At 33.8% G+C, this 13,811-nt stretch overlaps 1 protein-coding gene across 2 annotated transcripts in view; it reads right to left on the reverse strand.

Moving 5' to 3' along the window:
- Positions 1 to 13,811, reverse strand: part of PEX7 (peroxisomal biogenesis factor 7) — an 88,959-nt gene that overhangs the window by 41,985 nt on the left and 33,163 nt on the right. For both annotated transcript variants that reach the window (XM_024759106.1, XM_024759107.1), the window contains exons 7-8: positions 12,143 to 12,256; positions 10,839 to 10,894 (exon numbers count right to left, since the gene is read on the reverse strand). In XM_024759106.1, coding sequence (XP_024614874.1) covers positions 10,839 to 10,894; positions 12,143 to 12,256 — 170 coding nt within the window. The remainder of the gene's footprint in view (positions 1 to 10,838; positions 10,895 to 12,142; positions 12,257 to 13,811) is intronic.

Below are 13,811 nucleotides of genomic sequence, written 5' to 3' on the forward strand. Positions count from 1 at the left end.
GTAGCCCCAGTTACATTTAGTATGAAGGTGGAACAGTAATAGTAGCTATAATGTATGTTAAAATTAAAATCCTATTTCTGGAAGTAAAATGATGTCGCTTCTATATACTGCCAGTGAAGCAATTTGGTTTAAGTTTTCTTACTCCACTTCATATTGGGGAAATGTTTACCAATTTTGTAGGAGAAAAGGAGAACAGGTTTCAGACTTGACTAGAGATACTGTTCTCATTAACTGAGACAAATAACGTAGATAAATAAGCAAGCCTTGCAGAGGGAAGGAAGGGAAGAAATAAAGAGCTCAGAGTGAGATGCTTGTTTGGACACTAGGTACCTGAATCCAGCATAGAGCTGAATAACTGCACCTGAAGCTCTCAGCAGAGGTCAGAGCTGGAAAAGGGGGGTGGGCATTATCACTTAGAATGGACATGTAAAAAAGTACTAAGCCAGAGTCTGCCAAGTTTAAGGGGGAGAGAAAGATTCCATGATGAAGTACAAAAAGGAAGGGTCAGGGAGGATGAGAAAAAAGAAGAAGAACATGGAATCCCTGGGATAAGGAGTTTCAAGAAGGAAGGTGTGATCAACAATTTGAAATACAGCAGCGAGGTCCAGTATGACAGGTCCTGACAAGTGGACTGGATGTGGTATTACTGAGGTCAATGATGGCTTTTGCCAGAACAATTTCAGTAAAGAAGTGTGGCCAAAGCCAGCTGTGGGCTTAGGAGTAAATGGACATATGGCCATAAGTGCCTAGGACTATATGCTTTCAAGGGTCCACAAAAATGTCTAAGAGCTGAAAATTAAAATCAATTTTTAATTAAGTGTATATAAATTAATATTATTAACTGCTAAGTTTTATATTAAACATTTCATTCCATTTGAAGACAATTTTTAAGTTAGAGTTTTTCACTTCACAAAAATTCCTAAGTAAGCATAATAATTGCCAAGAAATCATAATCAATCATAAGTGAGCCACTCACTGCCAAATGACTTCAAAAGCCAAAGTCTAAAAATCTTTTCAAGATAATTAGCCCTGTTTAATCAGTGATGTGGATCCGTTTTACAGATTCAAATGATATAGGGTAAGACCTCCAAGCAGAGCACCCTAGGACTGCAGAGCTTTTATGGCCTTGGTGAATGGAGCTTAAGGCGACACTAAAAGCTTGGCTAAGAAGGAAAGAAAACTTAAAGGAAAATACAGGATAAAGGAAGAAGTTACAGGCTGAGGAGAAAGTCAGTAGAGAGTTGGAGACTGAGGATATAACAGAGAGAATAGGTAATTTAATGGAACAAAGTGCTGAAGGACACAGAAGTGTATGGGGTTAAGAGCACTCGTGCAAGACTTCTACATAGCAGAGGAGGAACGGATAGGTAGAGATTTAAATAAGTTTACAGGCTTGCAGTGAAAATAGATAATCTGTGCTTGCATCCTACAGTAATTTTTTTAAAGAGAGAGATATGGTTGTTTGTTGAAAGTGCAGGGAATAGGGTTGGTGGGGGGTGGCCTGAGAAGAGAAGCAAAGGTTGGAAACCGAGATAAAGAATTAGCACAGTATTTTCAAGTATGTTCTCTTATGCAGTTCTTATAATCACCTTGCAAGCTTATGAGGATATTACTAATTCCATTTTACATAGTAAAGAAACCTGAACTCTAAGTTATATAGAAAAATTGCCTATTTGAAGTCTTTTTCAACTATGTTTAAGATCTCATATTACCTAATTATCATCTCAATTTTTCCAAATGCTTACAAATCTAGCTGTAATGGTTTTGATCTTGTAGTATGTCACAGAACCATGACCTAAGCCATCTCTCTCTCCCCAGAAGCACTAAACATCTATCCCCCAATCTCCAGTCTTGCTCAGAATTCAGGAAAGAATCAAAGCCTAATTTTTAAAAGTGGAGAGAAAAAAAATCTATAAAAATACTGAATCACTATGTTGTACACCTGAAACTAATATAATATTATAAATCAACTATACTTCAATAAAAAGTGGAGGGAATATTAAGACGCTGAGCCAAAAACTGTAATGATTTCTGAGCATAGTTAGGTACCTACAAGATTTTAGAGTACTGCAGTTTGCATTCAAAAGCCCAGTTTTAACATATTCCCGAGTTAAACCTACATCAACAAAGGTAAGGCATTTCCCAACTGGGTGTTTTAGGATACTTAAGTATATAGATAAAACAGGGAGTGGTCAGTAGGATTAAGATCATAATGACAATCCTGAAAAGAAAGAATAAGTAGTCACTAGGTTTTCCCCTTTAATTAGAAACAGAACAGTGAAATGGATTTAAAATGTCAAAAGATTAATGCTCCCACCTCAGTTGTCAAGACTTTTGCAATCAGCTTTAAACACCAGAAAAGACTTTGAAATCCGAGAACTACATTCTATACTCGGAAATCCCTTTTGAGCCCACAGGTGACACTATGTGAGAGAAGATTACAAGTTCACTCTTGGGGCTTCCCTGGTGGCACAGTGGTTGAGAGTCCTCCTGCCGATGCAGGGGACAAGGGTTCGTAGCTCCGGTCCGGGAAGATCCCACGTGCCGCAGAGCGGCTGGGCCCGTGAGCCATGGCTGCTGAGCCTGCGTGACCGGAGCCACAACAGTGAGAGGCCCGCGTACAGGAAAAAAAAAAAAAAAAATGTTAAAAGTTCTCTCTTCCTCTAAAAAAAAAAAAAAAAAAGTTACAAGTTCACTCTTCATCTTGCTCAGCCTACCTGGAGGGTCTCACATTACTGGCCATCCACATCTGGTTGATATCCTCGCCAGCAGTTTCTCTGACATACTGCATGTTCTGGGATCTCCTCCTGTTTTGGGTGGGCTGTTCCCTTCTTCCTTCCAACATTAATTCCCTCCTGAAGACAGTTTTTTTGTATTGTTTTGTTTTTGTTTTTTTGCTTTTCTTTCTCTAAACTTATCGCTCTTGGATTGATGCATTCCTATGGACCAAACCACCAGTAAGTTAATGGTCTTCAAAGCCATATTTACAGCCCTAACCTTCAGCCAATGATCTAGCTCCAGAGATGCACTTTGGAAAAGATTGGGGTGGGTGGTGAACAACTGATAAGTTTTCTTCCTGTCTGCCAGGTTGCCATTTTTTGGCTCCCATGCTAAAAATTCTATAACCACTCCATACTATTTTATACAGACTATTAAAGAATAAAACTTGTTATGGTACCCTTTTAATTGAGAGCTGGAAGACAGTGTGATTATACTTCCCAGTTTGTCTGCCTGCTTGTATTGGATCAGTCAAAAAAACCAAGTTAGAGCATGTAATTTCTCCCAAGGCATTGTTGTAATTTATTGTTATTCTACACTAACAAAGTTACATAGCTTCTGCCATATCAAATACTGACTCAGAAGTAAAGGGGAGAGGAATTCTGGGTACTTCGAAGCAATGAGGTCATGTACATCCAAACCTCTTAGTGTATCCTCACAAAAAACCAATGCAGAACAACAAAAAGAACAAATAAAACTACATAAAACTCAGGCTGCAACATATCCAAACTTGTAATTACACGTAAAAAAACAAAACAAAACAAAAAAATCCCCCAGAATCCCAATGTGCATTCTCCCATGTTCCAGATCCAAGCTTTATTGGACAGCAAGGGCAATTTAGGAAAAACTGAATAGAACAGAGAAGAGCTAGGATAAGGTTTAAAACTGATTTAGAGCCACCACCATCCTATGAGTGAAAATAGTGAAAAAAGCCTAGCATAGAGTAGAGTACAGATTTTAAAGTATATAGGACACAAGGAGTTATTTTAGGAAGTTAATAGTTTAAAGGGAAAAGAGGATTAAAAGGAAGGAAACGTACCAATCCCAAACCATCAATCCTGTACATGGATATGCAGAAACACATAAAGTCTTAATCTATTTTTAAAAAAACATAAAAATAAAATGGATACCATAAACTCAAACATTTCACCTGACAAAAGACCACCTCAAAAAAATAAATAGCAAAGTGTAAGAAAAACTGTAATATAACATTCTAAACGGAATTAATATCTCTAAACAAGCATCTGGGGACAGGAAGGAAAAATAATTGACCTAGATCAGTATGGTATAATAAGAAATATATTTGATCTTGGTCCGCAGTTCCTGGCACAGAGCTCCTAAAACCCCTGGAAGTTCCTGAATGATAGGAATGTCTTCTGTTATTCATAAGGAGTCCCTCTGGAACACACCTGAGTTTATGCTAATGAGGTGACTTAGGATGGAGTCCTTACATAGTCTCATGTGTTTAGAGGGCTGGAATTTTCAGCTCCATCCACTGAACTCCCAGAGAAGAGGGAGGGCTGGAAATTGAGCTCTATAAAAACTCTTGAACAAGGTTTGATGAGCTTCAAGGTTGGTGAACTTACCCATGTGCTGGCAGGGTGGGGCACTCCAATTCCATACAGACAGAAGCTCCTGCACTCAGGGCTCTTCCAGACCTCACCCTCTGTACCTCTTCATCTGGCTGTTCACTTTTATCCTTTACAATATCTTTTACAATAAACTAGTACACATAGTGAACGTTTCCCTGAGCTTTGTGAGCTATTCTAGCAAATTACAAAACCTGAGGAGGGGGTCTTGGGAATCCCAATTTACAGCTAGTCAGTCAGAAGTACAGGTGACAATCTAGGCTTGCAATTTGCATCTGAAGTAAGGGCAGTCTAGTGGAACTGAGTTCTTAATCTGTGGGATCTGATGTTATCTCCAGGTAGATAGAATTAGAATTGAGTTAACTTTGTAGGACACACCATTGGTGTCTGCTGAGAATTAGAGAATTTCTTGGTGTGGGAAAACTCCACATACATCTGGTGTCGGAAGTATAGAGCTTTCCCCTTACAATCAAGAATTCAAAAACAAAGAAAAGAAGTGGACAAAAACAGGAAAAAGTGAAATAGAGCTAACTGGACACAAGAAAGAAATAGAAGAAAAAAGGCAAATTCATATCAGAAATGAAGACAAAATTACATGGTGCTCAAAGAATAAATTTACACAAAAATATAAGGACATCAAAGACAGGAGAAAAATAACTAAGGAATGAAAATGAGACTAAAAACGTATCAGAGAGAAAGCATCTGATATAGAAGACAAGTAAGAGAGATTCAATTTATGTTTAATTGGAGTCCCTATAGGAAAGAAATGTAAATCAAGGAGTTCATGTTCAGCTAAGCTATCCTTCAAGCATCGAGACTACAGAGAAATAATTTTAAATACGCGAGAGCTCCTGAGAAGTCTGTACACACGAGCCCTTCTTGAGGAATTTACTAGAATATAAACTTCATCAAACTAAAACATGGTGAGGAAATTTTAGCAAAAAGATTGATGATGAGCATTTAATATATTTAGTTATGTACCTAAGATGAAAACAAAATTGGAAACAAGAGTGGAAGAATAATATATAACATGGTAGGTATTATATGTTATATGTGGTATGTTCTAACAAAATATAAATAAAACAACTCAAAATTTGATGCAAAAGGGAGGGTAAAAAAAAGGAAGGTAAAATAAGTTCATCGGTTATTGTACATGCAGTAAGTAGGAGTTAAAATAAATACCATTAAAAACTCACAAACCAGATAATAAATGGTTAAATTTTTTGAAAAACAAGGGACTAATGATAAGGATAGCATTAAATCTGTATATTGCTTTGGGTTGTATGGACAATTTAACAATAGTAATTCTTCCAATCCATGAGCACAGAATATCTCTCCATTTCTTTGTGTCTTCTTTAAATTCTTTCATTAATTTCTTGTAGTTTTCAATAAACAGGTACTTTACCTCCTATATTAAATTTACTCCTAAGTATTTAATTCTTTTTGATGTAATTGTAAGTGGGGTTATTTTCTTAATTTCTCTTTCTGATAGTTCATTATTAGTATATGGAAGTACAACAGATTTTTGTGTACTGATTTTGTATCCTGCAACTTTACTGAATTTATTAGTTCTAACATTCTTTATGGAGTCTTTAGGGTTTTCTGGATACAATATCATGTCATCTGCAAATAATGACAATTTTACTTCTTCCTTTCCAATCTGGGTGCCTTTTTATTTCTTTTTCTTGTTTAATAGCTCTGACTAGGACTTCCAATATTATGTTGAATAAAAGTGGCAAGAGTGGGCACCTTTGTCTTGTTCCTGATTTTAGAGGAAAAACTTTTAGCTTTTTTACTATTGAGTTTGATGGCCATTCCAATGGCATTTTTCACAGAATAAAACAAACAATCCTAAAATTTGTATGGAACCACAAAAGACCCTGAATAGCCAAAGTAATCTTGAGAAAGAACAAAACTGGAGGCATCATGCTCCCTGATTTCAAACTATATTACAAAGCTATGGTAATTAAAACAGTATGGTACTGGTATTGTAAAAAGAAACAGGTAGGACTACACCAAACTGAAAAGCTTCGGCACAGTAAAGGAAACCATCAACAAAATGAAAAGGTGACCTACTGAATGGGAGGAAATATTTAAAAATCATATATCTGATGAAGGGCTAATATTCAAAGTATATAAAGAATTCACACAACTCAATAGCAAAAAACCAAACTATCCATTTTAATAATGGACAGAAGATCAGAACAGACATTTTTCCAAAGGAGACATAGAGACGGCCAACAGGTACATGAAAAGTTGCTCAACATCATTAATCTAGGGAAATGCAAATCAAAACTACAATGGCTGTTATCAAAATGATAAAAAAAAATGACAAGAAATAGTAAGTGTTGGAGAAGATGTGGAGAAAAAGGGAACCCTTGTGCACTGTTGGTGGGAATGCAAATTGGTGAGGCCACTATGGAAAACAGTACAGAAGTTCCTCAAAAATCTTAAAATAGAATACCATATGATCCAACAATTCCACTTCTGGGTATTTATCTGAAGAAAACATTAACACAAAAAGATATATGTATCCCCATGTTCCTTGCAGCACTATTTACAATGGTCAAAATATGGAAACAAAGTGTCCATCAACAGACGAATGGATAAAGAAATTGTGGCATATGTATACAATGGAATATTATTCAGTCATAACGAAAGAATGAAATTGTGTCATTTGCAACAACATGGATGGAAAAAAACAAAAACAAAACAAAACAGAAAACAAGTTCACAGATAGAACAGAAGATTGGTGGTTGCCAAAGGCAGCAGATGGGGAGAAGGAGAAGTGAGTGAACTGTTTGGGGTGTTTTTTTTTTAAGTTTAAATAAAACAAAGGGAATAAAAGCATTACAAAATTTATAAGACCAAAGGAAACCACTGAAACAAAGAAAAAAACTTACCTAAATATAAATTTTTTGATAAAAGATCAAAAAAAACCCCCAAAGCACAACAAAAAAATACACCACACAAACAATGAACAGAACATAATACACATAATAATAACATAAAATAATATGACAGACTTGCTATCAAACATATTTTTATCAAGAAATATGAATAGGTTAAACTTGCATATTATAATAAAAAGATTTTTGATTTAGCTTGCCAAGCAAAACGCAAATATATGCTCTGTATGAAAGACATACCAGAAACAACATGGTTCAAAAAAACTAAAAGTATGGAAAAAGGTATACCTGGAAGATGGGAATAGTATGAAAGCAGAGGCAATGATACTAATAAGAGATAAAGCATAATTAAAACTAAAAAGCAATTAGCTGTGTCAAAGAAAGAGTCTCTTTGATGCTAAAAGTCTCAGTTCACTAATGTATGTTGAAAATATCTATGCACCAAATAATACAGCATATGGCTTTATGAACTCAAAACTAGAAGAGATTCAGGGAGACACAGATAGAAACCCACTGATAATAGGAGATTTTAACATTCCATTCTCAGTACAAAATGGATTAAGTGGACCAAAAATAAGAAAGGATACAGAAGATCCAAATAACATAATCAATTAGTAGAGCTTATGGTTATATATTTAACTTTACAATGTGATAATAGACAATATACCTTCTTTTCAATTGCATATGTAACATTCACAAAAATTGATCATTTATTAGGTTCTCCTCCACAAAAAAATCAACATATTCCATAAAACAGAATGACTAATAACAGTGTTCTCTGATCACAATAAAAGTAGAAATTATCAACAAATTTTCAAAAATTAAAAGGCACTTTCATATGGAAATTAAATAACTTCCTACTAAACAACTTTTGGGAGAAAGATGAAATACAAATAGAAGTTACACATTTTTTTAATGATAATGAAAAAAATTATATATCAGAATTTAAGAGTTACAATTGAAATGAAAACTAGAAGAAAATTCATAGCCTTAAACACTTTATTAACAAAATGAAACAATAAAAATAAGTAAATTCCCAGATCAAAAGTTGGAAAAAGAAAGTAAGCCAAAAGAAAGTATCAAGAAGGAAATAAAGATAAAAGCAGTAATTAATGAGGTACTGAATAGAAAAACAGTGGTTCTCATTCATAAATCAAAATCTTGTATGCTGAAGAAAAAATAACAAAATAAACATGCCATTAGATAACTTAAAGTAGGAATCACATATATACAAAATCAGAAATGACAATAGTGAAATTACCATTGAATGAGAAGAAATTAAAAAGTCATGACTCTACAGACATCCGTATAAATAAATGTGAAAACCTATAAGCAAAGGATAATTTCCTAAACTCCTGTTAGAGACAGAAAGTTTAAACAGACAAATTTCCATAGAAGAAATAAAGAAAGTTATCAAGAAGTACTCCACAAAAAGAGCCATGCCCGGATGGTTTCACAGGGAAAATCTACCAATGCTTCAAAAACCCAATACCCTCCGTGTTGCACAAACTGTTCCAGAGCTTAGAAAATGTAGAAAAACTTCTTAATTCTTTTTTATGAAGCAATTAAAACATTGATACACAAACCAAAAATTTTAAAAAAGAAACAGAAAAAAACCCCTATATGAACCCTGTGTGGTGTGGGATCAGAATGAGGGGTATGACTAGAGGTACACATACACATATAGGTCAATATCACCTTCAAATATTGATGTAAAAGCTCTAAATAAAATATTAGCAGACAAAATCCAACACCACAGTAAGATAACGATACACAAAGAACAAGAGGGATTTAGTCTAAGAATGCAAGGTTGGTTCAATCCATTAATATAATACATTATATTAATAGCTCAAAAAAAAAATCATGATCATCTCCATAGATGCTGAAAAAGCCTTCAACAAAACTTAAGATCAATTCCTGACTCTAAAAAAAAAAAAAAACTCAAGAAAACTGGAGTTGATGCATACTTTCTTAGCATGATAAATAAATATATACACTTTGTCTTAAAGTCAGTATCTTACTTTTAACAAGGAAACACTAGAGGCATTTTTACTAATACAAGAATTAAGACATCTCTATAACACTATTTAACACTGTAATATAGGTATCTGTCAATGCAATTAGATAAATCAATTAGGGGCATCAGAATTGGAATTGAAGATGTAAAACTATATTTATAGATGATATGATCACAAACTTGGAAACCCCTAAAGAATCAATGATCTTGGGGCTTCTCTGGTGGCACAATGGTTAAGAATCTGCCTGACAATGCAGGGGTCACGGCTTTGAGCCCTGCTTTGGGAAGATCCCACATGCCGCAGAGCAACTAAGCCCGTGCACCAAAACTACTGAGCCTGAGCTCTAGAGCCCACATGCCACAGCTACTGAAGTCTGCGTGGCAAAAGCCCGTGCTCCGCAACAAGAGAAGCCACCACAATGAGAAGCCCATGCACCACAACGAAGAGTAGCCCCCGCTCGCCACAACTAAAAGAAAGCCCGCGCGCAGCAACGAAGACCCAACACAGCCAAACATAAAATTAATTAATTAATTAATTAATTTAAAAAAAAGAATCAACGATCTTTAGATGGTAGAGAAACAGGGAGTCTCAAACACTGCTGCTTGGAATGGAAACTGGTATATTCCTTATGGACGGGAATTTGGTAATATCTAACAAAACTATATATATGTATATGTTTACCTTTTAATCCAGCAATCGCACATCTGGGAATATATTCTGAAGCTAATTCTCTAGTGATGTGAATGTATGTACTTACAAGGTTATTATTCATTGTGGCACTGTTTATTTATAAAATATTTGTAACGACCTAAATGCCCATATGTAGGAGACTAGTTGAATAAACTATAGTACGTCTACATAATGAAGTATTATACAGAATGAAAAAGATCTCTATGAACTGATATACAGTGATTTCTAAACTACTTTCTGAGAATTCTAGGGTAGCAAATAGGTAAATATATTGTGAATAATAAGAATCAGGAGTTTTAAATCTGGAAAAGGAGAAAAAGTAGAATGAACCCTGTGTGGTGTGGGATCAGAACTGGGGGTATGATTAGAGATACACATACACATATTAATACATAGATACACATGTGCATACACATACATACACAGTCATATATATATATTCACAAACATACATACACTCATGCTGATTTTTTTCATATATAACAATCTTAGCCTTAAGATTCACATAATTAGACTGAAGAAATAAAACTTCGTAATTTTTAAAATTTTAATTTAAAAGATACTGGCTATTCAATTTATAGCATAGGAAGATATTACGAGGAACAACTGTCAGGAAAAAAGGCTTTTAAACAGAGCAATCAAGCTAACCTTTAAATACTAAAGAATTTACTCATATATGTGGCCAGACCATAAAAACAGAAAAAAATAATATTAATCTCAGTGGCAAATATTCTTATGTGCTCAGCTCAGATTATTTTTATATTAGTAAGATAACTTATTACCCTTCAGAAAAGCTGCAATGAGGCAAATGGTACTTCGTATTTCACAATGAAACATATCAAAAGCCACTGTACCTTACAGTAAAATCATAGGAGCAAGAGGCCAACACGGAAGCATGAAATGGTGAAAACTACAAAAAAAACACAAAAAACCCTTTTTGAGGTTAACTGTAATTATAACATGCTACTTCATAAGGTCATTCCCATGAAATTTATAATAAAGTTCATCTAACTTAACCAATTTTGTGAATATGTATTATGATTGCTATTAGCACAAGTATCAAATAAACATTTAAATGTTAAAAGTTTTAAAATAATTTTTATGTTCTTTGTATATCACATCTAATGAAAATGATATCAAGGTCAAAAACTGCAAATTTAAAGACAAGTAGTATTTAGTAATAAACATGTTTTACCAGGCTGCCCATTGCAATTTTATTTCTTCCATGTTTTTCTTACCAGTACTTTAATAGTTATATACACATAATATAATTACATTTGAATGTTCTTCATAGTTTGCAAAATACTTTCACTACATTACCCTATTTCATTCTCAGAAGCACTGTGAGATATATATAGAAAATGTTTTTTAACTACTAAAACCTGTGTGCCATGAAAAAAAATCAGGGCACTGTGTCTCATATGTTGAGTTGTAACCAGTAAAATTTAAAATATTAACTACAATTTAGAATTTTTAAAATAGGAATAACATAATTATCTTAATGAAAAGATCAAAAAGGTACCTTTTTATCCTTAATGTAAAAATACAAAGAATGAAATTGGGAAATGTCCTTTAATAAGATGTTTTCCACAGTGACTTAGCAAAATTTACCTAAATAAAAGCTGGGAAACTAACTTAAGTCACCTTATACCTGACAAATTTGAGGGGATCAGCAGAAAAAAGTTACCTCATTCTCTGCTGTTTAGAAAGTGGAAAACTGTATCTACCCTAAACTTCTGAGAACATTCATATATACAATCGTGTTAGGGAAAATAAAGAATTAACTCTCTCTGTGTGCAAGTTTCAACAAAATAAAGAAATCTTCCCACTGAATGAAAAATTGTAAAGAATATAATACTAAAAGTAAATTACTATAGTTAAAAAATATTAAAAGGAATAGTAGAACGGGAATGACAGAATGAGAAAAACATTTTTATTTAATCCTAAGTACTGCTTGACTACATTATTACAATTCATTCAATAATTATTCCAGTATTTTACCCAATTTTAGTTTTCAATATTCATTATCATTCATTGGATAACAAAAACATGCATAAAAAAGAATCAATAACCCAGCCCCTAAACACCTTTTGTATATACTTCATTAAATATATTTACATTTTTGTTCTATGTATAAAAAGAAAAGATAAAAACTTACTTTCACTCTCCTAATAGCATAGGTGTGACCAAGAAGTTCAAATACTGGCTGTCGTACATTCCTCAAGTCCCAGCCTCTCAAACTACAATCAACTGCCCCTGTCACCAGCAAATTCTGAAAACAATTCAGAGAAAAGTAAAGTGTGACATCTTTGCAATTAAGCAGTACCCAAGCTTTCCTACTAGAAACAGTGTCTATTTTCTGGTATTTATTTAATCTGATCCCAGGAGTCATTCTTGAAAAGTTATATAACATTATAGAAAGGAGTCAAAATATACATCAAAAAGCAAAAATTAGTAGGACTTGAAAGAAAAGGAACTCAATATGCTTTAGGCATATGATGGAACACTATACACAACAGAAAAAGGCATAGTCTCAAACAGCATTGTAGATTTCCCAATCTACTTTTAGGAATATTAATAAGAACATAAGATTTTTAAAATTATACCTGACAAACGAGCCCACCCTTCTTTTCAGCATCCTCTGAGGTTTCTACCAAGCATTAAAAGGCAAGAGGCCTGCTAATTTACAAATATTTGAAAGTGCAAAGTATAAATTAAATTTTTATGTTTTTCTAATTCTAAATCAATCACTGCTCTCAACTCTCATGGGCCATGTCTTAATATAATATGTAACACTACCTGAGAATTTATGCAGAAAGTGGTAAGTCTCCTATCTAGTCAGGTTTTATAAATTCTGCTACCTAGAACCCTAGGTGAACCCAGAGTTCATGGCTCAAGAGGCCAAGAGCTGCGTCCACACTCAGCCCCATTCCACATCAACCAGGGCAGTAATCCATTGTCTGAACATTTTCGGCTTCAATATAAGCTCATCTGAAAAAAAGCTGCAATGATTTAAAAAAAAATTTTTTAACTACTCTCAAGTATATATCAGCAACTTTTTTAGAATTCCTAAAAGTATAACACACAGTCCACAATTTCATTTTCCTATTTGGAAAATTCACAAGAGAGATTTGAACTGTAGTCATCAGCACTGAAAATTTTATTAAAATCAAGTATTATTTTGAATATGTTCTATATTTTTTAAATCTATTTTATTTCTTTCTATTTAAAGAACTCAGCTGATACAATGTTCTCTTAACCTTCACTGATTACTTTAAAAGTGGGAAAAATAAGGCATATGTTATACTTATTTGTCATAGTCAACAGACTACTTCAGGTACATAAACATATTTAAACAGCATATCAACACATATTTAATCCATTTCTATTTCTAATTCATATGCTCATATAGTTAGCTGAAGCTCTGCAAAAAGTTACAAATGGACACTGCTATCTTACAGAAACATGAAGCTTGGTTAGGCTTATAAGGGAAGAGAAAACAGAAAATTCTAAAAACTGATGGACTGTCAAATTAAAAATCAAGTTACAAGTAGTTCAGCAGCCTCACTAGCAAAATGAACAAGAAATGAAAGCAAAAGATGATACAAACTGGCAGGGTTAAGAGCAATAAAGTAAAAAATTACGTAAGTTGTAAAGCAGTTTCCCAAATAAACAAGTAAGGCTGCACTATTGAACTTTTGAGAATTTCTGTTTCTTATTCAGCCTGTTTTATGTGCACTTAAATCCAATTAATGCTAATGCAGGTCACTCACAATCATCAATTAGAAACGAAAGGGACTGAATTTAACTTAATGGTCCATAAACAC

This window comes from Neophocaena asiaeorientalis, unplaced genomic scaffold, assembly GCF_003031525.2.
Source record: "Neophocaena asiaeorientalis asiaeorientalis breed wild unplaced genomic scaffold, Neophocaena_asiaeorientalis_V1.1 scaffold5, whole genome shotgun sequence".
Taxonomy (NCBI): Eukaryota; Metazoa; Chordata; class Mammalia; order Artiodactyla; family Phocoenidae; genus Neophocaena; species Neophocaena asiaeorientalis.